Raw genomic sequence first — 26840 nt, 5'->3', positions numbered from 1 at the left:
CATTTTGGACGTCAGTCTGTCTGTCTGTTAAGTGTTAATTTTGTCCGCCATTTTGAAATTTCGTCTCAATTTTAGTCCAGTTTCAATCACGCTTGACATGGCCTGGTTGATCTCTTATACTCTGCTGCCACTCAACCATTTTCTGCAGTCGAGAGAAGCCTTCTCTATGCTAGGCATAAAAAAACGTATAAGTACGTCTTTGGGACATACAAAACATTTAAAATATGACGTATTTATACGTTTTTGGGAGCTAATGAGTTAACAAAAACTGTCAAAGTTTTAGTCTAATTTTAGGCAGGACAATCGTTTAACACCTTTATTATTTATCACAGCAGATTGTGTTGAGCATTTTCGGATCTAAAACGATTTCACGTAAAAATTTTAGCTCATCTTTTTTGATGAAAAACAACTTGACGCACAATTCCAATATATCGACGAGTGGCGACGATGGCTCCATGCTAACGGCTAGTAAGTTAGCCAGCATTGGTTAGCGGTCGGATGAGCGTCATTGTTGGAATGTTTTAGTTGTCGGATTCATGTTCCGTTACTATAATTTAGTTTTGTTTAACCTTTGACCTTGAATCCGCCCCCTGTCAGATTTGAAAAAGGGGGTGTGTCACATGCAGGGTTATTATCGTTTGGGAATTTTTCATTTTCGTTAGTTTTGATTTCGTTTTGAGTTTTTTTTTTTTGTTAATTTAATTATTAGTTTTATTTATTTATTTTTATGTGTATTACTTGTACACAATATTTAAAAAAAAACAGCATGTGAGTGACATCATCTTTTGTTGCTTTTCTATTGACTGCTGCTAAGATGACATCACTTCCTGTGTGACACACTTTGAAACGTCCTTATTCCGATTACGATCAAAAATAAATCGCATTTAAAATCATCAGCAAAGGCTCATGCGTTCAATTAATTACCAATGACCAAAACGAAGGACATTTTTTACTACAATTATAGTTCGAGTTCGTTTTGTAAACATAAAATATATGTAAAATCATTTTTTCTCTCGTTTTTGTTCATGAACTAAAATGTCCGTAGATTTGAGTCCAGTTTTTAATCAAATGAAGTACTTTTTCGTCTCGTCTTCATTCGTCGACAAAAATGCACATTATTTAGTCCCAGTTATTGTTTATTAACTCATTTACTCCCAATAACGTGTAAATATGTTTTTTTTAATGTTTTAAGTGTCCCAAAGACGTATTTATACGTTTTTTTTGTTTTGTTTTTTTGACGCTAGAGCATACAGAAGGCTTTGATGCAGCCTCTCAGTTCCTGTTGCAGAAATGGTAGTTATGACACAAACGGCCAGCAGGTGGCAGCAGAGCGAAGGAGATCAACCGGGGCCATCTTGAAAAATTTTGAATAGATTTGTGAAAAGTGATGAAACTTCGCTCTCTTCTAATGCTAATTGCTGCAAAACGGAAACTGATAGAAACATACTTTTTTTTTCCTGATGAAAGAAGAGACTCTAATCTTTCTTTTGGCAGGTTCCATGTTTTTCTAGCAATTGAACTCAATATTCTGTGGGCCTTGCAAAATCAGTCAAAATCCAGTGAAAGCGAACGGGAGCGAACGGGATTGCGAAATGTGAAAATGGCGGCGAGTGAATGAGTTAATGAGATTTTTAGTCTAGTCTCGTGTGTTGACGAGATGATTTTTGTTTAGTTTTTGTTGACAAAATTAACACGACTGTCTGCCATCGATTCTCATCCACTTGAAGTCCACGAGCCAAGAAAAGTCCGACGAGACGTTTAACGATCGGTCTGCGACCCATCAGGACCAGTCCACTTACATCAACACAATCCGAACACTCGGAAAACAAAAATCAATCAAAAATTTGTTCATATTTTTTTGTTTTCTTTGATCATTTTTTGGGGGGGGTATATTTTCTGTTCTTTCAAAGTAAAAAAACTCAAATAGTTTTGGTGCATTCAATAATCTGACGGCAAAAATCTGCAATTGCGTTTGACAAACGTTCCAAAGTGCAAGATGCAAAGTCCACTTGCAGCTTTTTTTTTGTGTGGAAATGAGGCCCTTTTCCCGCCATTCCCGTCAGTACTGAAAATATTCACGATGGAGAAAGTCCTCACCTGGATCGATCAAGTCCGCCGTCGTCAGTACCCAGATTGGAGCTGGAATGGATTTGGCGTTGCCATTGAAGCTCTTTTATGATTGTTTTTGGGCTTTCCCCCACCTCCAAACGCTCATTTTTTTCAAAAGAAATTTGCATCACGCCATACAAACCTGCGTCGGCTGCTTTTTGGACTTGCGGTTTTGCGGGTGACTTCAATTCTTGGAAGGAATCTTGTCGAGTGACATTTTTGGGGTTTTGGACAATTGATTGTCAGTATGACTAAATCTGTCCCCAAAACACAATAGATTACAATTTTAGAAATTCACACGCCGCTGTTGACTGATTGACTGATTGATTGATTGATGCTCCTCAAATGAAGTCGAAAGATTCCATTTGCATGCGTGTGGTTGTCAATCTGAAGGAAAACACCAAGTTGTGTCGTGAACGTGTTGATTTCAACAGACTGCAGCACAAAAGCACCACGTCAATCTCTTTATTTTCATTTCATTTCGTGCCGTGACCGCTGCGAGCTCCTTTTTTTTTCTTTTTTTCTTTTTTCTCATTGAAATATGTGTTTACAATGAATTATTTTGCGAAATGAATCACATTTTTCAAGGCCGAAACACGTGCTGTGTACAAAAAAACAAACAAAAACAAAATAAAGTCTGATTTTGAGGGTCTGAAGTGGGGATGTTCGATTCCACTTTTTTTCAGACTGATACCGATACTATATATATATATATATATATATATATATATATATATATATATATATATATATGTATAATTTTATATTTTTAATTAATAATTTAATTTAATAATTTATATTTTATATTAATTTTAGATAATTTAAAAATAAATAAATAAATATATATATATATATATGTATTATTTTATATTTGTAATTAATAATTTAATTTAATAATTTATATTTTATATTAATTTTAGATAATTTAAAAATAAATAAATAAATAAATAAATATATATATATATATATATATATATATATATATGTATAATTTTATATTTTTAATTAATAATTTAATTTAATAATTTATATCTTATATTAATTTTAGATCATTTAAATATATATATATATATATATATATATATATATATATATATGTATAATTTTATATTTTTAATTAATAATTTAATTTAATAATTTATATTTTATATTAATTTTAGATAATTTAAAAATAAATAAATATATATATATATATATATATACATCTAATTTTATATTTTTAATTAATAATTTAATTTAATAATTTATATTTTATATTAATTTTAGATAATTTAAATATATATATATATATATAATTTTCTGTTATTTTTCTTATTTAAAAAAATGGAAGTTCATGGCAATTTTCTCTTCCTCTCCTTTTTAATTCCCAATTCCTGATTGTCAAACAACCACAAGAGGGCGTCCGATACCATCATGAGTACCGATACCTTTAAAATAAGGCTGCTATTGACACGATCCCGATACCTGGTATCGGTCTAAAATGAGCAAAAACTCCTGAAAGTTTGCACACCCATCAGACTGGGCATAATAATCAATATTTTGTGCAAATCCTCCATATTTTCAAATGCTTTGAGTAGTTCATCGAAACATGTTTAAAAGATGGAAAGTTTTTTTTTGAATGCTGTTGCCATGGCGATGTGTTGTCGGAGAAGAAAACCGACGCTGTTTTTGAGGGTCGAAACAATATGGATGAAAACTCGTGAAAGTTTGTACACACGCGTCATCGCCAAAAGAAATAAAAATGATTTGAAAGAAAAAACTGCAAATCCTTTTTCTGCCAGATGCGGAAGAAGGTCTAATCTGTCCAAAACGGTTCCCGACTCTTGCTTGTTTGTTGTTTTCCACGCAATTTATTTGCCGGGACGTGTGGTGGGAGGAGCTAATGAAATGGGCAACCGACGTTGTGCCACGTTCTCCTCAGGGAACGTCCAGTCCCGACCCGACCACCGTCTTCGTGGACATGAGGGCGCTGCGGCACGACAGGTGCGCTAGCTTGCGCCGGCTAATGCTCGTTTGAGTCAGTCGTCACTTTTGTTGGTTGGTTTTTGTGTTTTTCTCCAGGGTTCGCCTCGTCGAGCGAGGGTCGCCTCACAGTTTGCCCCTGATGGAGTCTGGGAAGGTGAGTGCAAATGGACGTTTTCTGTTTTTTGGCTTTTAAAACGGATGGAAAAATCCAAAGTGGAAACGCGCGAAACGCCTTCATTAAGCTAAGCCAAAATTCTGGCAAATGTTTTTTTGATGAAAAACATTCAATAAAACAATGCGATGAAATGTTTCGTATCTCAACTGAGAGTTACAACAAACATCCACTTTTTTTTTTTACATCCGTCCCGTCGGACGTTCAGACGGGTTTTATAAATTGATGAAAATGTCCGATGAAGTATTTTCGTTTTTTTAGTAGGTCAACATTTTACGTGTCTCGCTTCCTGTTGCGTTCAAATACTGTTCTGTTCTTTTTGTGTGTTTTTTTTTTTTTTAATTGACTTGTTATACAGCACAGTAGATATTTTTGCATTTGTGTTTATTTCGTTTTGGTATGATTTTTAGTTTATTATGAATAGTTTTTCATTCAGCATTTGTTTTGTTTTGTTCTTTTTCTTTAGTCATTTTCTTCCATTCATTTTTTTTTTTTAGTGTTTAGTGTATTTTTTTATTCATTCTATGTTTGTTTGTTTTTGTTTTGTTTTTTTTGGTATGATTTTTAATGTATTATGAATAGTTTTTCCTTCAGCATTTGTTTTTTTTTTTCATTCAGTCATTTTTTTCCCATTATTATTTTTTTTTTTGTGTTTTTTTTTATTTTTTATTTACTTGATATCCAGTACAGTATATATTTTTTTCATTTATTTATTGTATGTTTGTTTTGTTTTGGTATGATTTTTAATGTATTATGATACTTTATCCTTCAGCATTTGTTTTTTTTTTTTCCAATTAGTCATTTTTTTTCCATTATTATTATTTTTTTAAGTGTTTTTTTTTTTTTATTTACTTGATATCCAGCACAGTATATATTTTTTTTTCATTTATATGTGTTTTTTTGGTATGATTTTTAATTTATTACGAATAGTTTTTCCTTCAGCATTTGTTTTTTTTTTCATTCAGTCATTTTTTTTCCATTATTATTTTTTTAAGTGTTTTTTTTTTTTATTTACTTGATATCCAGTACAGTATATATTTTTTTCATTTATTTATTGTATGTTTTTTTTGTTTTGGTATGATTTTTAATGTATTATGATACTTTATGCTTCAGCATTTGTTTTTTTTTTTTCCAATTAGTCATTTTTTTTCCATTATTATTATTTTTTTAAGTGTTTTTTTTTTTTTATTTACTTGATACCCAGCACAGTATATATTTTTTTCATTTATATGTGTTTTTTTGGTATGATTTTTAATGTATTATGATACTTTATGCTTCAGCATTTGTTTTTGTTTTTTTCCAATTAGTAATTTTTTTTCCATTATTATTTTTTTTTTTAGTGTTTTTTTTTTTTTTATTTACTTGATACCCAGTACAGTATATATTTTTTTGATTTATTTATTGTATGTTTTTTTTGTTTTGGTATGATTTTTAATGTATTATGATACTTTATCCTTCAGCATTTGTTTTGTTTTTTTCCCAATTAGTCATTTTTTTCCCATTATTATTTTTTTTTTAAGTGTTTTTTTTTTTTTTTATTTACTTGATACCCAGCACAGTATATATTTTTTTCATTTATATGTGTTTTTTTGGTATGATTTTTAATTTATTACGAATATTTTTTCCTTCAGCATTTTTTTTTTTTTTTAATTTACAGTCAGTTTTCCATTATTATTATTATTATTATTATTATTATTTAATTGACTAGTTATACAGCACTGTATATTTTCTGTCACTGGAGCGACGGGACAGACGGTCGGATGTCGCTTTTGAGCGATCCGACCGCGCAAAGACTCGTAAAAAATAAACAAACCGAAACGCACGCTGTAAAAAACGACCAACCAGTCTGTGAATGTCGCGTTTTCAGATCCTTCCCGGCGTTCGCGTCATCATCGCCAACCCGGAGACCAAAGGACCGATGGGCGAGTCTCACCTGGGCGAGGTTTCGCATCCCGACACGACGCCACGCGACGGCGACCGATCCGTCGCTCACTCTCGTCTTGTTTAGATTTGGGTGCAGAGCGGCCACAACGCCAGCGGCCGCGTGAGCGTGTACGGCGAGGAGGCGCGCGGCGGCGAGCGTTTGGCGTCCCGCCTCAGCTTCGGCGACACGCACAGCGAGTGGTCGCGCAGCGGATACTTGGGCTTCCTGCGCCGGACGCAGCTCACCGACGCCAACGGAGGTAATGGGAAAAAACGGGGACGAAGGAAAATGCGGGCGCGCGGTGACCTTTGACCCCCTCCGCCGCCAGAGCGCCACGACGCGCTCTACGTGGTGGGCGCCTTGGAGGAGGCCATGGAGCTGCGGGGGATGCGATACCACCCGGTCGACATCGAGACCTCCGTCGTCAGGACGCACAAGAGCATCGCCCAGTGGTCAGCGGCGGCGGTGCCACTCGCCTTCCTTCCCGTCACTTCATTTCACATTTGATTTAAGATTATTAATATTTATTTTTTTTGCTCCGAAAAAAAAAAGACTATTTTCCTTTTTTAATAACATTAAAAAATCAAATCAAATCAAATGAAATCCTATAGTGATGTCACTGGTACACTTTTGATACACAAAATGTGTCATAATAAACAATGTGAGATCAGGACAATCCTTAAAAATGAAATGACAACTTTCCATCTGCAAAAATTGGATTTTATTCTATTCAGATTATTTATTTATTTTTGGGTCAGAAGAAGCTTTACATTAAAATTATTTCTTTTCAAAAAAATTAATTAAAAAAAATAAAAAATACCATACTGATGTCACTCGTATTGTTTTGATACATCAAAATTTCCCCACTAAACAATGTGAGCTAATTATAAATCGATACCTGCCGGCCTGGTTTTGCTACTTGCCCATTCTTAAACTTTCCCAACTACAAAAATTGGATTTGATTCTATTCAGATTATTATTATGTATTTATTTTGTAGTCAGAATAAGCTTTACATTCAAATGACTATTTTCTTTCTTTTTTTTTTTAATTTAAAAATAAAATGAAAAAATACCATACTGATGTCACTCGTATTGTTTTGATACATCAAAATTTCCCCACTAAACAATGTGAGCTAATTATAAATCGATACCCGCCAGCCTGGTTTTGCGACTTGCCCATCCTGAAAAATCAAATGAAGACTTTCCATCTGCAAAACATCTGATTTTTTTTCTTATTTTGCTCAGAAGAAATTTTACATTCAAATTATTATTCTTATTCTTATTATTATTTTAAATAAAATAAAATAATACTACACTAATGTCACTGGGGCTGTTTTGATACATCAAATTTTCATAAACAATTTCAGAGAATTATAAATAAAGACTTTATCCCTAAAAATGAAAGGAAAAATCTGATTTTATTTTATTAAGATTTTTTTTTTCCTTCTTTTGATCAGAAGAAATTTGACATAAAAATTACTTTTTTCTTTTTAAATAAAATTTTAAAATACAATAAAAAAAAATACCATACTAATGGATACATCAAATGTTCATAACAAACAATGTTAGATAATTAATAAAAAAAATAAAATAAACTGAGGGCCGAGTATCCTTAAATTTTTTTTAAAAAGACACACAAAATCTATTATCTAAAAATGCGGCTTTTATTCACCAAAAAATGTTTTTCTTTTATGAATGTAAAACTACTTATTAGATGATATTTTCTCTCAAAAGTCACTTCTCTAAAAACAAAACAAAACAAAAAACAAAATAAAACGACGGTTTCCAGTGGCATTTATAAAAAAAAAAATAAAAAAAATAACAAAAATTGAAAAATGCTCTTTCATTGAGAAAAAATAAATACTCGCACATTTTTTTGAGTTTTTTGTAAGTCACTTTTATTTTATATTGGAAATAAGACAGTTGGTTAAAATGTGTTTTTTTCTTTCTATTTATTATTTTTTATTCATATTCTCAAGATGATTGTTTTTTTCTATCTAAGAAAAAAAAGATAACTTCTTTCTTTTTTTTTCTTTTTTCTTTTTTTAACTAAATTCAAAACCTGTTTTTTTTTTTTTAACTTCTTATTTCAAAATAATGACTCCCCCCCCCCCCCCCCCCAACTGTAAAATATTTTGTCTTCACTGTCGTATTTTTTATTTTTTTTTCCCCTGAAAGAAATATGACTTTTACTGAGGAAAATCGATGCAATGTTAGTTTATGGCAAAAAAAAAAAAAAAAGTCAATTTTTGAATGGAAAATTTTCAGCTGATACCGATAAACAAATAATTTAATTTTTATTTAATAAACCAACATATATATATATATATATATATATATATATATATATATATATATATATATATATATATATATATATATATATATATATATTTATTTTTATATTTATATATATATATATATTTATTTATAGTCAATAATATCATCCAATTTTATTTTTTACAACCCAAATATATATATATATATATATATATATATATATATATATATATATATATATATATATATATATACTATTATTATTATTATTATTATTATTATTTTTCAATAATATAATCCAATTTCAGTTTTTATCTATATAGTCCAGTTTTATTTTGTAAACCCCTCAAAAAAATCCAATGTGGGAGGCAAAAGGTCAAAATGTTTGATTTTTCTTCCACAGGAGATGCAAAAAAAAAGTGACTATTTTTAGTTTTTCTTCCCGCCAGCGCGGTGTTCACGTGGAGCAAACTGCTGGTGGCGGTGGTGGAGCTGTCGTCGTCGTCATCGGAGCAGGCGCAGGCGCAGGCGCAGGCGCAGGAGCAGGAGGCGCTGGACGTGGTGCCGCTGGTGACCAACGCCATCTTGGAGGAGCACTACCTGATCGCCGGCGTGGTGGTGGTGGCCGACGCCGGCGCCGTCCCCGTCAACTCGCGCGGCGAGAAGCAGCGCATGCACCTGCGCGACGGATTCCTGGCCGACCGCCTCGACCCCGTCTACGTCGCATACAACATGTAGGACAAACGAAAACAACAACAAAAGGCCATTGAAATTGTTGGACTGCAACAAACACAGAAAAAAAAAGTCTGTTCGGGCCTTTCAACTTGCCAAAAAATAAATAAATCTGCGCTTTTGTGGGTTGAGGCGCCATCTAGTGGACAAACACCAGAAGCGTTGTTTGCCTTTTTTTTTTTTTTTTTTTGTAAACAACCAAAACGAGCCAAACTGCTGAATGACATTTTGTAATCTTTTTGATACCAGCTTGCATTTTCAGGTACTTTTTGTTTGTTTTTTTCATATTCAACAAGCCACACAAAAGTGTAATTATGTATAAAAACAAAGTGATTTAATTTATTTTGTCTATGAGCAGTCAGACAACAAAGAATTTAAATATTTGCTCATAAAAAAAAAAAATGTTTTACTTTTGCAATCTAATGTTTAACTCCAAGTTTTGTTTTCCACTTCCTCGTCGAGCGCAAACGTCAAAAAATGTTCGGCAAAGTCTTCCAAGACTTGAATGGCAGCCATTTTGATTTTCGTGCAAATATTTTGGGTTTTTTAAAGCAAAGCACTTTGCTCACAAAAGTTTGTTTGTTTTTTGTTTTTCAAATGCTCGTATTTGAGTTTTCATGTCAATAAACGTGTCAAGATGTTGCCTTCAATGTTTTTGTGCACATTTGTGGGAGAAAATTATATTTTACAAGACGTCAAACGTTTTGCATGAATACAAAAACTCATGCCTGTAAATTACAAAAAAAATAAATACAATTTTTATTACTTTTTTTGTATGAGTGCAACCAAATTTGAGAGGAAACTGATTAAAAAAAAAAAAGACAAATAAAATATATATATATATATATTCTTGTTGAAATTGAAATATAGCCAAAAAAAAAAAAAAAAAAAAGCCACAACTCAAACTTCAATTTTTGGTTCCATCAAATAATTCTTTTTTTTTTTGGTGTTCCAAGACCGTTTCTTGAACCACTGGACTTTTTTTTTTTTTTAAACAATAATGGAGTGGAATGGTCTAATTCTCCCAAGATTCCAATTTATAGCTTCAGGGGAGACACTCTTTCTTAAAAAAAAAATATATATATATATATATTTCTGTAAAGAAAAAAATAATCAAATCCTTGTAAAAAAAATTCTTAAAAAAATGAAATAAAATTTCGTTAAAGAAAAAAAAATAAAATTAATCAAATCCTTGTAAATCTTTTTTCTTAAAAAAATATATTTCTGTAAAAAAAAAAAAAATTAATCAAATCCTTGTAAATCCTATTTTTCTTAAAAAAAACATTTATGTAAAAAAAAATTAATCAAATCCTTATAAATCTTTTTTCTTCAAAAAATATTTCTGTAAAAAAAAAAAAAATTAATCAAATCCTTGTAAATCTTTTTCTTCAAAAAATACTTCTGTAAAAAAAAATCAAATCCTTTTTTTTCAAAAAAAATATTTCTGTAAAAAAAAAAAAAAATCCTTGTAAATCTTTTTTTTCTTAAAAAAATATTTATGTAAAAATTTTTTATCAAATCCTTATAAATCTTTTTTTTTCTTCAAAAAATATTTCTGTAAAAAAAATAAATCAAATCCATGTAAATCTTTTTTTTCTTAAAAAGAATATGTAAAAAAAATTAAATCATTATAAATCTTTTTTTTCTTCAAAAAATATTTCTGTAAAAAAATAATCAAATTCAAATCCTTGTAAATCCATCCATCCATTTTCTTGACCGCTTATTCCTCACAAGGGTCACGGGGGGTGCTGGCACCTATCTCAGCTGGCTCTGGGCAGTAGGCGGGGTTATTACACCCTGGACTGGTTGCCAGCCAATCACAGATCCTTGTAAATCTTTTTCTCTTAAAAAAAAAACACAAACAAACAAAACCTGCTTGTATAATGTATGATTTTTTTTCTTGTAAATTAAAACTTGTCATGAATTTTGCCTGCCACAAAAAAATGGGACAATTAAATTCTATTTGTGGAATTTGTACTTTGTCTCAATCCTCAATTGTCCATTTTTCTTACAAAATTCATTTAGTGTTGTAAATAACAATTCAATTTTTTTTCACCCAGGAAAATAGTGACTTCATTCTTGCTGTATTTACATTTTTTTGGTGATGGCATATGAGTGAAAGTGTCCACATTGCTTTTATTTTGGTGTCCGAACATCTCAGCCGAGAGCGGCAACAAACGAGGCAAAGTATGGATTATTGTTGATACATTTATTTCCTCCATGTTAGCACATAGAACAGATTTATATACATATTGCTAGCTAGAGCATCAAAAAAAAATAAAATAAAAAACTGATTTTGGAGCACGAAAACGCGGGTGGGCTGGACAGGAAGTGAGTGATACAGGAACAGGAAGTGATAACACTATTGTTTTTGTTGTGGTTTGTGCCAATCCAATTGGTTCGGAAATGTTGGCGATAATCATCATCTGCCAAACACGGAAAGAAAAAAAAGCAAAGTCATGCACTGGAATGACAACATAGAAGATGATGATTCGTTTTTTTTGCCCCTCATAAGCCTAAATGCTAATTATGATGTATTGCTTACTGCTGTGAAATGTGTCGTTTGGAAACGTTTGAAGCAGAACAATGAACCAATCAAAATGCCTCGTCCTGCACAAAAACAAACAAAAACATTTTTGCTTCTTTACATTTGCAAACATCTCCCATTTTTTTAAATCTGTAAATTAACGTTTTTCTTTGAACATACAAACACATTGAAACATATTTGCAAAATGAGTTTGAAAAAGAAGCCCTGCAAGAGAAAAGTTCAAGCCAGGAGGAGGCGGAGCTTGAGTGTGGGTGGAGCATCAAACATGACGTGGCGGGTGGGGAATCGTTATTTACATGTAGTGCATCGGCCGGGAACAAGTAGTGAATTGACGCTAATGATACAAAAAAGAAAAAAAAAAAAAAAAAAGTTGATTTCACAGAAGGAAAAAAAAAAAAAAAAAAAAAACTAGGGATGTTCGATAGCACTTTTTTTCAGAGCGATACCGATACTCAGACCCTCAGTACTCACCGATACCGACTGCCGATACCAGCAGTACATTTTGACAAATAAATAAAAAAAAATTACTAAAAGATATTTTTAAACAAATATATTCCCTTTAATTTTGACAAAAAAAAACCAAAAAAAACCCAGCACAGTTAGTCTTCAATAGTCTTAACACTCAAAATAAAACACAAAAATGCTCTTTTAGTTTCAGATTGACAATTTTGAATTATTTCCAAACCGGTGAAGTTTTGGTGAAAAACTGCTGCAAGCTAGCTAGCGCCACTTACAGGCAAGGAGGACTCACTTCACGTCTGCCATCGCTCGCTTGTACTCGTCTGCGTCACGAGTACTCGAGTACTTGAAAAAAGGGCTGGTATCGGCCCGATACCGATACCTGGTATCGGTATTCGCCCATCCCTAATAAAAACATCCTCTGGCGCCACCTATAGACCACTTGGGTCATCTTATTTGCATAAATTCCGTCACGAGTAATTTTTCTTTGTTCTTCCGTTTCCGCTTTTTATTTGAATTAAAATTTTTCTTTGTACAAATCCGAGCCACGTTAAAAATTGAAAAATATAGATTCAATTTAGTGTTGAAAATGTGCACACAAAAAAAAAAGAAAAGATGAGTTTAGTCAGCATCGATGCTGCGACCCTGTCCCCAATTTTTTTTTTTTTTTCGATTTTAGGTAGAAACGATTGATTGCAAAAGAAAAAAAAAACAAAAAAACCTGCCTGTGTCTGTCGTCCGCTCGTCGTCTTTTTCACATTTTTTTTTCGATGAACGCTTAAAAACAAAAAATAAAAGATTAAAAAATGGTTTAATGCTGCTCACGCTTAAATAACATTCTGTGACACAAAGACAAAAATCGTCGCCACTAAATAAAAACTCGGCGTTAAATAATACAAATGTTTAAAAAAAAAAAAAAAAAAAAGTTTGAAAACATCGGAGCCACGAAGGCGAGCGAGACGCGAGTCGCACGACGCCGACAGGAAGGACTTGGAGGAGGAGCCAATGGCGTGCGAGGAGGGAGGAAGTGGGCGTGTCCTGGGGCTTTTCATCTCTTCCTGCGGCAGGTGCGCTTGTGGTCGGCGTGCCAGTGCTCCTGCTGGCACTTGATGGAGCAGTACGACGTGTTCCAGCAGCAGTGGTACATCGCCTCCTCCTCGCAGTTGTAACACTGAACGCAAACACAAAAACAAATGCGTTCAGAGTCGCACAAATGGCAAACATACATGCACAAAAAAAACAAAAAACAAAAACTTTTTACTTTTGCAAAACATTTTTACAAGAGAAAAAAAAAGTGACAAAAGTGTAGGAAAATGCAAAGAAAAAGGAAATTTTTTTTTTTAAAAAAAAAAGAATCTTGATTTAGTTTTAGTTGCTTTTTTCCACTGTGGCTTTTTCATCATTTATTTTTTTTGGGGCGTCACATTTTCCACTATTTGGTGGTTCAAAATTTGAGTCACTTTTTCACTGGAAAAGAATAAGTCAAAATTTGAAATGCAAAGAAGAAGGAAAAATAAGATTTTTTATTTTTTTATTTTTTTATTTTTTTTAAACAAAGTTATAAAAAAAATATTGAGGTGAACGAAAAGGTTCAAAATGAAACAAAAGGGGGCAAAGAAAAAAAAACAAAGAAAGGCTAACAAAATAAATAAATAAAATAAAACATAAAAAAAATAAAAAAATGGAAATTTTGGTTGGGTTGAGTTTTAATTTTGGCGGTTGCTTTTTCCCACATTTTCATCATTTAATTTTTTGGGGCGTCACATTTTCCACTATTTTGTGGGGCAAAATTTGAGTCACTTTTTCACTGGAAAAGAATAAGTCAAAATTTGAAATGCAAAGAAGAAGGAAAAATAAGATTATTATTATTATTATTATTTTTTTTTTTTAACAAAGTTATAAAAAAAAATATTGGGGTGAACGAAAGGGTTCAAAATGAGGCAAAGAAAAAAAAACAAAGAAAGGCTAACAAAAAAAATAAAATAAAATAAAACATAAAAAAAATAAAAAAATGGAAATTTTGGTTGGGTTGAGTTTTAATTTTGGCGGTTGCTTTTTCCCACATTTTCATCATTTAATTTTTTGGGGAGGTCACATTTTCCACTATTTTGTGGGGCAAAATTTGAGTCACTTTTTCACTGGAAAAGAATAAGTCAAAATTTGAAATGCAAAGAAGAAGGAAAAATAAGATGATTATTATTATTTATTTTTTTTAACAAAGTTATAAAAAAAAATATTGGGGTGAACGAAAGGGTTCAAAATGAAACAAAAGGGGGCAAAGAAAAAAAACAAAGAAAGGCTAACAAAAAAATAAAAAAAAAATAAAACACAAAAAAAATAAAAAAAATAAAAAAAATGGAAATTTTGGTTGGGTTGAGTTTTAATTTTGGCGGTTGCTTTTTCCCACATTTTCATCATTTATTTTTTGGGGGTATCACATTTTCCACTATTTGGTGGTTCAAAATTTGAGTCACTTTTTCACCGGAAAAGAATAAGTCAAAATTTGAAATGCAAAGAAGAAGGAAAAATAAGATTTTTTTTTTTTTTTTAAACAAAGTTATAAAAAAAAAATATTGGGGTGAACGAAAGCGTTCAAAATGAAACAAAAGGGGGCAAAGAAAAAAAACAAAGAAAGGCTAACAAAAAAAAAAGAAAAAGAAAAAAAAGGAAATTTGGTTGGGTTGAGTTTTAATTTTGGCAGTTGCTTTTTCCCACTGTGACATTTTCATCATTTATTTTTTTGGGGTCACATTTTCCACTATTTTTTTTAAGCAAAATGTGAGACAAACATTTTTTTCACTGGGAAAAAACAACAACTGAAGAATAAGTCAAAATTTGAAATGTAAAGAAGAAGGAAAATTAAGTTTGATAAAAAAATAAAAATAAAAAAAAAATTAAAAAAAGTTTAAAAAAAAGATTGGGGTACAAAGTGAAACAAAATTGGGGGAAAGAAAAAAACAAAGGCTTAAAAAAAAAAAAAAAAGAAAAAAAAAAAAGGACATTTCGGTTGGGTTTAGTTTTAATTTTGGGGGTTGCTTTTTTCCACTGTGACTTTTTCATCATTTATTTTTTTGGGGTCTCATTTTCCATTATTTTTAAGCAAAATGTGAGACCAACATTTTTCACTGGGGAAAAAAAAATAAATGAAGAATAAGTCAAAATTTGAAATGCAAAGAAGGAAAATTAAGTAAGGGGGTGAGGAAGATTAATTAATTAAAAAAAAAAGGGATTTTTTTTGACAGATTTTCTGCAATTTTTTTAGACAAAATTTGAGACCAACATTTTTTCACAGTGAAAAAGTGACAGAGGAATGCAAGAAAAAGGGAAATATAAATAAGTAAAAGTAAGTGAATTTGCATTGATTAAAAAGTAAGAAAATTTAAACTAACGAGTTTTTAACAAAAAGAAGACGTACCCCAAAATTAAATAAACAATTAGTTGATTTTTTTTTTTTGCTTCTTTTATTTATTTATGTATTATTACTATTATTATTATTATTATTTATGCATTTTATTCGCACAAAAGAAATACAACTAAAGTAAAAGACATTTTTAAAGAAAAGCGAGGGGGGGGAGAAAAAAAAACCTAACTAATAAAAATTAAAAATTGTTTCTTTTCTTGACATTTACTCCAATTTGATTTTCATCATCTAATTTTTTGGCACATTTCCCACTTTTTTTTTTTTTTATTGTTGCAAAATTATTACAGCAAAAAATTAATATGTAACGTTTAAAAACAAAAATGTAAAACTTTTTTTTTTGTTGCAAAAATGTGTGCCAACGTAGCATTGATTAATGGAAAAAAAAAACAGGAAAAGGAAGAAAGGGGGAAAATGAAAAAAAAAAAGTGAAAATTGTACTCTAAAAATGAAATAATTTTTTTTTTTGTTTTTTCAACTTCCCATAGCCCTTTAAAACTGTTTCCATTTTTTTTTTCTTTGGCAAGGTTTTTGGCCCTCATCGGAACAGAAGGTTTGAGGCGAGAGCAAAGGGCGCCGCCCGGTGGCCGTCCTCACCCACTGCTTCTTCTTGGTCTGCGAGACGAGCTGCTTGTGCTGCGCCACCAGCTTCTTGACCTCGTCCAGCAGCTCCTCTTTGCACTTGTCCTTCACCTGCTTGCACTTGCGCTCCAGCTCGGCCTGGGCGCCGCTCAGCGCCTTCTCCACCGCCTCCTGCTTCTCCTCCTCCAGCTCGCCGCGCAGCTGCAAAAACGCGCAAAAACAAAAAGGAGAAATCTGAGCGTGAACTCACATTCAGGATTTTTTTTCAGGACATTTAATAAAAATTCCACTTTTTCTTTTTTCCAAATGTCAACATGGCGCTAGTTATATTTGTTTTTGCCATTTTTCACTTCTTCTATTCTATTCTGCTTTTTTTACTCCTATTTTAAAAATGAATAATTGATCAGTTTAAGAGGTTCTTTAAAAAAAAAAAAAAATCATTTTCACTTAGTTATTCTTTTTTTTTTTTTTTTTTTGGCTGTATTTGTTATTTTTGTGCTCTGTTTTCTCACTTTTTCAACATGTACACACTTTTCCCACTTTTACTTTTTCAATTTTATTCTGCTTATTTTCACCATTTCTTTTAAATATCCACTTTTTTTTTTGCAAAATATCACTTAAAAAATCTGTATGTATATATATATATATATATATATATAAATATAAAATTCCATTCCAAATGAAAAAAAAAATGCAACTTTTTTTTTTTACGGTTGTTACCAAGAAAAAAAAAATCCCAATCTTTGCAAAAATAACAACAACAATAATAATAATAATAATAATAATATTTTCCACTCAGGAAAATAGTCACTTAATTCTTGAGATTTATTTATTAATTTATTAATTTATTTTTTTCTTGTCCAAACTCCTAGTCTGTAATCTGCCAAAGATATTTAATTTCCCTGACTTTCAATTTTGTGACAATAAAATAAAATTTTATATATATATATATATATATATATATATATATATATATATATATATAAAGAAAATAAAAAGTTCATCCTTGGGATTGAAATATATAACTTCGGGGGAGACAGTTTCTTAAAAAAAGATTTTTTGTAAAAATACATAAATACATAAATAAATAAATAAAAATGTCCAAGTCAACAAATCCTTGTAAATATTTTTTTCTTAAAATAAATAAATAACTAACTAAATAAATAAAAGACTGTCCTTGTAAAATGTATGATTTTTTTTCCTTGTAAATTACAGCTTGTCATCAATTTCTGCCTGGCCAAAAATTGGGACAATCAATAAATAAATATGTCTTAATTCTCAATTGTCCATTTTTCTTGTTGTTTCGAACTTTTTCCACTCAGGAAAATAGTTTATTCGTGTCCAGACTCCTCGTCTGTAATCTGCCAAAGATATTTCAATTGGCTAACTTTCAAACGTCGACCCCTAAATTGGCGTTAACCGTCATGGAAGGTTCCCCGCAAGCTGTCAACGGCCTAGAAGCGAAGGAACGTGGACCGGCGGCGGTCCTGACCTTCTCCAGGGCTTCCCGGACGAGCCGCTCGGTCTCGCGCTTGTTGTCGGCCTTCATGCGCTCCTTGACGTCGTTGAAGACTTTGGTGTACTTCTCGTGACACATGTTGTGGCAGGCGGCGGCTTCCGAGCTGGTCTGCGTGCCGCGGTGGAGCGCGCGCGGCGACCCGCCGCCCGCCTTCTTGGTCTGCGTGGCCACCGACTGCTTCTCGGGCGGCGGCGGCGCGCACGGCGCCGGGATCTCCTGGCTCGAGCTCACCGCCTCCATTTCCGGCTCGGGGTCCTGCGAGCGCGCGCAAAAAAAAAAAAATACATGAAAAAAATTCCGCTTCAGTCGACAACGGGGCACATTACAGACAAAACAAAACAATTGTGTCTATTTTCCCCTCATCGAGCGGCGAATCGATAAGTGCAATTATCGTGAAGAGTGTCATCTTTGCAGGAAATATCGAAGAGCAGATCGAGGGCGGATCGATACATATATCGATATTATTGATAAGTCATGTGACATAGCATCTCATCTTTGTCGTAAATTGCATGAACAAATACTGTATTGCACTTTTGGTATTTTTTTTGTTTTTATATTTTTGTTGTCAAATTTGCCAGAATTTGTCGGGGTTTTTTGTACTTAAAGTTTTTGAACAGTATATGATAAAGTATTTGTTTACATTTCTTTTCCTACGATCACTTTGTGCACTTTGAAAATGTATTTTCTTATGGTTGTAATGTTTCTGGGGGGAAAACATTGATAATATGTTTAATTTCTATTTTTTTTGTATTTTTTAAATTTATTATATATATAATCCTTGTTAGGACCGCAAGGGCTTGTTTTATTTTGTTTATTTAAGCCGAAGTAACACTATAGGATTTAAGGGATACAGCTGTCATTTATTTGGAATCGTTATCTATTCGATAAGAGGTCGTTGAGGAATATCAAAGTATGACTCAAATAGTCATAAAAGTTTTAAAGCAGGAAAGTGAAATTAGGATTTAAGAAATCAATGATTAATGTTACAATACGTATAAAATTCTAAACCACATTTTGTCTTTCTTGATTTATTACATGATTAATATCCAAAACAACAGCGAAGCAAAATCATTCATTATGGAGTATATATATTGATTACAAACAAATGGTAATAATACACAAAGTATTCTTAAGGCAAGTCAAATCTCATGTACTCACAATCTGTTGCTCCTCGATCCAAATCACAAATGGAAAAAATTCAACAAAGTAAAAAGAAGGGCAAAAGCTTTGGAAAAGTATTAATTCTTTTAATGAGTGGTTATAACAGGTAGCTAATCTGTGATGAACCACCTGGATCAAATCATCTTTAGGCAAAAAGGGCCTAAAGCAGGGGTGGCGAGATCCGGTCCTCGAGGGCCGCAGTCCTGCCTGCTGGTTTTGGATATTTCCCTTCTTCAACACAGCTGATTCCTGATCAGCTCATCAGCGAGCTCTGCAGAAACCTGATAACGAGCCTGTTAATTGGAATCAGCTGCACTTTGAGTAGGGAAATCTACAAAAGCTGCAGGACTCCGGCCCTCGAGGACCGCAGTTTGCCACCCCTGGGCCCTAAAGAGAAAAATTGAGGAATCTGGCTATTTACTCTCTTTGCTGTTCATTTAATACAAATGGATACAAATAGGGAAAAATTCAAATCCTCTAACAACAGATCAAAATAACTTGTCAGCTACAAATGACTCATATCTTACTTGTTAAAAGACATTCCTCAATTTGGCAAAGAGGGGCCAGGGCAAAAAATGGCAGAAGTCTCATTTCCATCGATGAATCCTTCCTTTTGCTCTTTTGTTTTTTGCAATGAGATTCCTTTAATTCTACTCATTTATAACCTCGGAGGCTGGACATCGCATGTGTGAGTGCGGGTGAACGCGTCCCAGCCAGTTTGCGCTGGTTTTAGCAGAACAACTGAATCACGAGACATCTTGCGCTTACAATCGGTTTCAGTTCCCATAAAATCCTGCTTTTCGGATATCATGGAACTCGCAAAACACCAGATTCCTTTCCCATGACATCTTGAACCTCCTATGAACAAAGCCATTTTCTGTCTGCTTTGCAAAACACATTTTTAGACAAAGTCTACTTCTTCTCAGTCTTGTGACTATCACATCTGGCGTTTTTCAGAATATGCTGTTATGGCTCCTCTGTCCTGTGATAGACTATTTACCTTTTATCATTTTTAGGAATAAAAACTCTTTCAAAGCATGATATAACATATTGCCCATAAAACACCATTGATGATTAATATGAATACATAACTTGAACAAAGATACTTTTCATGTCGTCTTGTTGCGACAGGCCTCACCTTAATAACCTACTCCAATATAAATACACGTGTTGCAATAAATGTGTGTGTGTGTTATGCTGGCTCTAACTTATATATTTACCAAGCAGTGATGAGGCACGTCGAAATGTTAATGAAGTTGGCATTATACTAAAGGAATTTTGTACATGTGTTCATGTGACAACCCGACTATCTCATATCACCTTGTAACATGGCATCCATTCCATCAATACACATTCACGGACTTTATCATTCACGTTAGTAACATCACCTTAGTTCATTAATGTCTTGTCTTTGGTGGCATCTGCTCAGCCCGTGTTATCTGTCAATATATATATATAATAATTATTTATTTTTATGTATTATAAATTTGTATTTAATTTCTATTTAGCAATAAACTACTTTTGTTCTTTGTTTAAAAAGGAAACAACACAAAAACACTTGGAAGGTGGAAAATTGATTGTGAATAAGTCATTCCATTATCAAGCTACCTTAAAGGGATACTTCACTTATTTAGCCCATTATAGCAACAAAAAGTGAATATTTTGTCTGTAATTAATTTGATACTTTCATTATTTTTCACGTACAATTAGTACCTTTCAAAAGACATTTTGCAACTTGCTGTCGACTGCAAATGACATCACGAGGGCTCAGGTAACCAATCACAGCTCAGCTTGTTTTCTAGGTTTGGTCATGTGACATTCACAAACTGAGCTGTGATTGGTTACCTGAGCCCTCGTGATGTCATTTGCAGTGGACAGCAAGCTGCAAAATGTGTTTTGAAAGGTACTAATTGGACATGAAAAATAATGAAAATGTGAAATTTATTATAGGCAAAATATTCATGTTTGACTGCCCAAAAAAAAATTAAAAATTATATACCATAATTTTCAAAATATCGATATCGGCGATACTAGCCCAGTATTTACTTGGTACCTAATCAATATCAAAATTTACAGTATCGCAACACGACTACTGGGTAGCTCACGATACGATATGCGATACAAGAAAAGGATTATCTCACGATACCGCGATTATCGACATATTACTCAGGTCATAAATCCACGATTATCTACGATAAAACGACTCAAGAAAGACTTAAAGTGATGTTTTTTTTCCAATGAGAAAGTAGTTTCTTTTTGTACCATAACTGATACACAATATTAAAACTGGTGTGTTCCTCACAGTGCGTATTTTTATTTTTTTTTGAAACAAGGACAGGAGAAACCTACACTGGCTTCTTCTTTGGGCTCCACTTGTGGCGTCCGCCGACTTTTCTTGGCTTTGGGCTCCTGGCTGCTTTTCATCTGCACAGAGAAGAAACCCGTCACATTCAAAAGATGACCTGGCCGTTTTTTGTAATTACTACCACTGTTTCAATCAGTCTTTTCAGTTCAGAAGCTGCAACAAAGCCTTCTGTATGCTCTAGCATGAAAAGATTAAAAACGTATAAATACGTTTTTGGGACCACGGCAATATTTCAAGTAGAAATCCGTCTTTGCAAAGCGATCACCTGTCGGACTTGCTCGTTGCTGGTGGACGAGATGCTGGACTCGGCCTCTTCGCTCCTCTCCGTGGCCCTCTTGGAGCCGTGCGTCCTCTCCGACATGTCCGAAACGGACGCTTTTTCCGTCTTGGCCGTCCTCGCCGTCCTGTCCGCCGTCTGCTGCTGCTGGCTGACATCTTTCGGCGACTTCCTGTGAGTGGGACTCTGCCCGCCGCTGCCGCCGCCGCCGCCGCCGCCGCCGCCGCCTTCCTCCATCTTGGTTTTCCAGAATCGTCCCTCCTTGAGGAAGCGCTGGTAGACCTCCAGCTCGTCGCAGGCTTTCTTCCAGCCGTTGCTGCGCTTCACCTGCAGCTGCTGCAGGCTCACCTTGATGTCCTGGATGTTTTCCGAGGGAATCCATGCCCTGGCGACGACGACACGCAACGCAGTCACGAAGGAGCTCGGAAACTATATTTGATATCATTTAATAAGTGTTTCATCCAAAGGGAATTTTCATAATTATGGTGTTTCAAAGAATTTTATTTGTCTTAATATTTTTTTTATGTTTAAACATTTTCTTGTTTTGTACCATAAAATCAATCATGATTTCAGCTATTAACAAAATAATTGTGATTAATATTTTCTTCATAATCGAGCAGCCCTACAATTACAAAATAAGTCTAATCGTAAAAAAATAAATAAATAAATAAATAAATAAATAATAATAATAATAATAATTTTGAGCTGTTTAAAGTTATAGGTTTGAACCATTTTAAATTTTTAAAAATAACTAATTTAATAAATGTTTCATCCAAAAGGAACTTGCATAATTAGTGTTTCAAATAATATTTTTTGTTTAAAAATTTTCTTGTTTTGTACCAAAAAGCAAATGATCGTCCTAATCATTTCAATTAACAAAAATAATTGTGATGAATATTTTTCATAATCGAGCAGCCCTACAATTTAAAAAAAAAATCAGCATAAATCTTCAAAAAAACAAACAAATTTTGAGTTGTTTTTAAATAAAAATTTAATTTAATAAAAACTAATTTAATAAATGTTTTGTCCAAAAGGAACTTGCATAATTTTATTTGTCTTAATATTTTTTACGTTTAAACATTTTCTTTTTTTGTATAAAAAAAAAAAATGATCGTCCTAAATCATGATTTCAATTATTAACAAAATAATTGCGATTAATATTTTCTTCATAATCGAGCAGCCCTGCAATTACATCAGCATAATAATGAAAAAAAGATTAATACTAATTTTGAGTTGTTTAAATTTATACATTTGAACCTTTTTAAATTTTAAAAAATTACTAATTTAATAAATGTTTCGTCCAAAAGGAATTTTCATAATTATAGTGTTTCAAAGAATTTTGTCTTAATATATTTTACGTTTAAACATGTTTTGTATATATATATAAAAAAAAAAAAAAAAAAAAAAAAAAAAAAAAAAAAAAAAAAGATCGTCCTTCCTAAAGAAACTTGCCTCGTTTGGTTTGGAAAAAAAAAGAAAAAAAAAGAAAAAAAAAGTCAATTCCAAATATGGGATGAAAGCTATCACCTTCATCTTGACATGATTGTAATCTGTCATCTATGAGGTCATGTGAGCGATGTTTGCATTGAATATAGTTCATGTGGAGCACAGCATTAAATATTGTGTCTTTTTTTTTCCCTTGCCAGCAGGTGAATAGCTCAAAAAATCTCGCCGTCACGAGTTGCACATTTACAGCTGTCGCCGCATATTAGAAAGACAAAAAAAATGGAAAACTATCATCACTGTATCATCACCGCAACGAGTTGCCCGTCCGTTACGGCTTCGGATCTGCGGGACAAACTTGCGGCGTCAAGAAGGTGCGGCAAACCTTTGGTGCTGGTGGCCAAAGAAGCGCACGTCCGCCTGGTTGTCTTCTCGCTGCAGCACTTTGGCCGGCCAGTAGCCAAAACCTTTCATCTTGGCCCACACCAGGTCGTGACTCGGACTCTGGAGACAAAACGGCCATGTGCCACATCATTAACACAGGCGCGGTCTACCAAAAGGAAGATTAGAGTCTCTTCTTTCATCAGAAAAAAGAAAAGAAAAAAAAAAGTATATTTCTATCTGTTTCCGTTTTGCAGCAATTAGTATTAGAATATTAACCAAGTTTCATCATTATTCACATTCCTGGTGAAAACACTGGCAAAAAGAGCTTGTTGTAACATGGCCCTGGTTGATCTCTTATACTCTGCTGCCACCTGCTGGCCATTTATTTAATAACTACCATTTTTTTTCAACCGTTCTTTGCAGTTGAGAGGCTGCATCAAAGCCTTCTGTATATTCTAGCATAAAAAAAAACGTATAAATACGTCTTTGGGACACAAAACATAAAATAGAACGCATTAATAGGTTTTTGGCAGCCAATGAGCTAATGTACATTTCCTTCATGGTTTCTTTCTGTCCTTTTTTTTTTTTTTTGCCCATTTATGTTCAAATAAACCAGTGCTTCTCAATTATTTTCTGTCATGCCACCCCTAGTAGGAAGAAAACATCTGATATCCCCCCCCCCCCCCCCACACACACACACACACACACACACACACACACGCCCACGCGACTATAAGATACGGAAAAATAAAATTACATAAAATCAATAAATAATAATGTATTCAAACTGATAACCAACATTAACTCAGGAGCACAATATTAAAAAAAAAACAACAACTTTAACCTGCAAAACAAAAATATAAAATAATTTGTGCCGATTTTTTTTTTGCTGTGTGCAAAGCACGCATGCTCAGTGCAAACAAAACCCCGACACCACTGAGCAAATGCTTCCTGCGCACACTCTGCCAATAATGAGAGCGCCACTGCCCCCTAATGTAGTGGAGGTGCAATTGCACTTTATTCTAGGACAGTAAAAAAAATAAAAAAATAAAAAAAATAAAAAAATAAAAAAAATAAAAAAGCATGTTCCGAGGTCAAACGCGCCCCCCTTGATGGAATCTCGCGCCCCACTATTTGAGAAGCACTGAAATTAACAGACCGTGCTCTCGTAAGAGCATTCAATTGTAAACTACATTTTGTATCAAATGCAATATGAATATTGTTTGAGGGAATGCTCATCTATTTGACATCGATACACAAACTGTAAAAATTGTCTATGTTCATTAAAATGTGAACTAAAATGGGCCGGTCTGAGTCCTAAAACTCCAGGGCTGAAAACGAATCCCAGTCCGGCCATTGTCACCGTTGGATGACCACCATTTTGGATCTTACTGCTACATCAAGATGGCTAAATGCTGGTGACGAGTGGGTTGGTTTGTACTCACGCAGGGGTAACAGAACCAGTTGTCGGGGCGGGCGTTGGACAGGTAGAAGCAGTTCTTACACAGCAGCAACTCGTTCAGCTGGGATAAAAAAAAAACACTCCGTCATTAACTGGACACCTTCACGCCAATGAAACGGGACGAGTCGACGCGCACCTCGTGACAGGTGTCGCTGAAAAGAAGGCGGGCCATCTCCGCCTGGTCGCTGTGCACTACAAACGCAAAACAAAAGCACATTGGTCATTTTCAACATTTGTAATGTGATCAATAACATCAAATCATGGTCAAGACGTACACGCTCATCAATTTGGATCATTGATGCACTTGTTTTCGCAGACTTAGGGCAAAACATGCAAACTGTCGCTTTTTTTTTTAAACTGTTAAAAGAAGTGTATTACTGTGGGCAACCGCCAGTTATGTTGCCAATAAAGATTGTCTGACTTTAAGAATGTAAGGAAGCGTACAGCATTCACTTGAAAAAAAAACCCAAAAAAAACAAAAACACCTATTTTTCTGACTATTGGGGGGAGCTTTGTTTTTTTGGAATATTTTTTTTATTTTTCTGTTTTTCTGAATATTTTTTTTCCCTGTTTTATAGAATATTTTTTGCCATAAAAAAATCCAAAAAACAGACAAAAAATATATATTCAGAAAAACAGGGGTGGGGGAAACTATAAAAAAATAAAATAAAATAAAAATCCAAAAAACAGCACCAACTTGTGTTTTTCGGGGTAATTAAATGTTTTTCTGTATATTTTTTTTCCTGATTTATGGAACATTTTTCTGTCTTAAAAAAAAAAAAAAAAAAAAAAACTCAGAAAAACAGGGGGAAAAAAAAATTCAGAAAAACAGGAGGAAAAAACACTCAGAAAAACAGACGGAAAAAATATTCAGAAAAAACAGGGGGAAAAGCATTAAAGAAAAAAAAAAGTAAAAAAATAAATAAAATTCCAAAAAACAGAGCACCAATTTCTGTTTTTCTGAGTTTTGTTTTTTTTTTACCTCTGAATTCCAAGTATACTGTATGTGGTTTGCTCTCTAATCTATGAGGGAAAACCCATTAAAAAGAATATTCAGAAAAACAGAAAAAAAAAATCAGAAAAACAGAAAAATAAATATTTTATAAAATGGGGAAAAATACTAAGAAAAACAGAAAAAAATACTCAGAAAAAAGGTGAAAATATATGTATAAACAACAGAAAATAAAAAAAATACTCCCAAAAAAACAAACAAAAAAACAAAGCTCCAAAAAAAAAATAAATAAAAAATTTGTCAGAAAAAAAAAAAAAAAAAAAGTTTGTTTTTCCAAGTGAATGCAATATGCTACCATATAAATGCCTCCACTTTTAAATCTTCACTAACTTTTTGAAAATAGGGCTTTAAGCATGGCTATTTAGGAACATATTTAGGAAGGAAAAGTGTCCTCCTAATTGATCATGTGACCTGAAAAAGACCCATGTATGTATCATAATCTTCATTTTGTAGCGTTTCTTCTCTTGGTTCCTACGCAAGCATTCGATTGTTTTGGTCAGATCACATTTCAGCTTCTACTGTACGAGTTGTCTTGTTCTTCACAAACTTACAGTAGTTCTGGCCCATAGAAATAAACTATATTAAAACGATCATAATAATAATAATAATTCAGCAATACTTTGAATTTGAGTTTCCAAATTATGAGCCGTTGCACAATTTTTGCTCCATGTTGTGAGCCCAAATATTTTTGTGACGAGGAGAGCGGCACCGATGACGACGCGTCTTGGTACTCATTATAAACGGAGGAAAAAAGAAAACGGCGGATTAGATCATCTTAGTCGTAAAATGCGTGGTGAAGTATGTGAGCATAAAATAAAGAGACCCACCTCCATACAAGATGGCCGTGTTGTGAACAATCAGCTGGGCGTCAGCTTTGAACTCCTCAAAGTTCTTGTACTTCCCCTCCGTCAGATTCTGCAGGCCCAAAAAAAAACAAAAAAACGTTCTGACGACTGATATGGAATTTTTGAGGCGGATGACGATTCTAATATTTAGGAGGAAAAAAAATCTGATGACAATTGTGCTTT

At 33.1% G+C, this 26840-nt stretch overlaps 2 protein-coding genes across 8 annotated transcripts in view; one reads left to right on the top strand and one right to left on the bottom strand.

Moving 5' to 3' along the window:
- Positions 1 to 9832, top strand: part of LOC144013395 (disco-interacting protein 2 homolog C-like) — an 89640-nt gene extending 79808 nt beyond the window's left edge. Inside the window, exons 32-37 of one of the 6 annotated variants that reach the window (XM_077512211.1) lie at positions 4031 to 4092; positions 4171 to 4228; positions 6114 to 6188; positions 6255 to 6429; positions 6499 to 6622; positions 8900 to 9832. In XM_077512211.1, the coding sequence (XP_077368337.1) occupies positions 4031 to 4092; positions 4171 to 4228; positions 6114 to 6188; positions 6255 to 6429; positions 6499 to 6622; positions 8900 to 9188 (783 nt within the window). In that variant the 3' untranslated portion in view covers positions 9189 to 9832. Of the gene's footprint in view, positions 1 to 4030; positions 4093 to 4170; positions 4229 to 6113; positions 6189 to 6254; positions 6430 to 6498; positions 6623 to 8883 lie in introns of all 6 variants that reach the window. The other 5 variants (XM_077512202.1, XM_077512220.1, XM_077512239.1 and 2 more) reach the window with 5 other exon arrangements.
- A 1540-nt stretch (positions 9833 to 11372) lies between these two features.
- zmynd11 (zinc finger, MYND-type containing 11) overlaps positions 11373 to 26840 on the bottom strand; it is a 34013-nt gene continuing 18545 nt past the window's right edge. For both annotated transcript variants that reach the window (XM_077512099.1, XM_077512107.1), the window contains 9 exons: positions 26640 to 26727; positions 24937 to 24992; positions 24784 to 24861; positions 23340 to 23458; positions 21500 to 21896; positions 21219 to 21293; positions 17682 to 17963; positions 16205 to 16390; positions 11373 to 13360 (listed from right to left, as the gene is read on the bottom strand). In XM_077512099.1, coding sequence (XP_077368225.1) covers positions 13238 to 13360; positions 16205 to 16390; positions 17682 to 17963; positions 21219 to 21293; positions 21500 to 21896; positions 23340 to 23458; positions 24784 to 24861; positions 24937 to 24992; positions 26640 to 26727 — 1404 coding nt within the window. In that variant the 3' untranslated portion in view covers positions 11373 to 13237. The remainder of the gene's footprint in view (positions 13361 to 16204; positions 16391 to 17681; positions 17964 to 21218; positions 21294 to 21499; positions 21897 to 23339; positions 23459 to 24783; positions 24862 to 24936; positions 24993 to 26639; positions 26728 to 26840) is intronic.

Source organism: Festucalex cinctus, chromosome 1, assembly GCF_051991245.1.
Source record: "Festucalex cinctus isolate MCC-2025b chromosome 1, RoL_Fcin_1.0, whole genome shotgun sequence".
Lineage (NCBI taxonomy): Eukaryota > Metazoa > Chordata > Actinopteri > Syngnathiformes > Syngnathidae > Festucalex > Festucalex cinctus.
The sequence above is the reverse complement of the archived record's forward strand: the minus strand, read 5'-3'. Positions and strand labels throughout refer to the sequence as shown.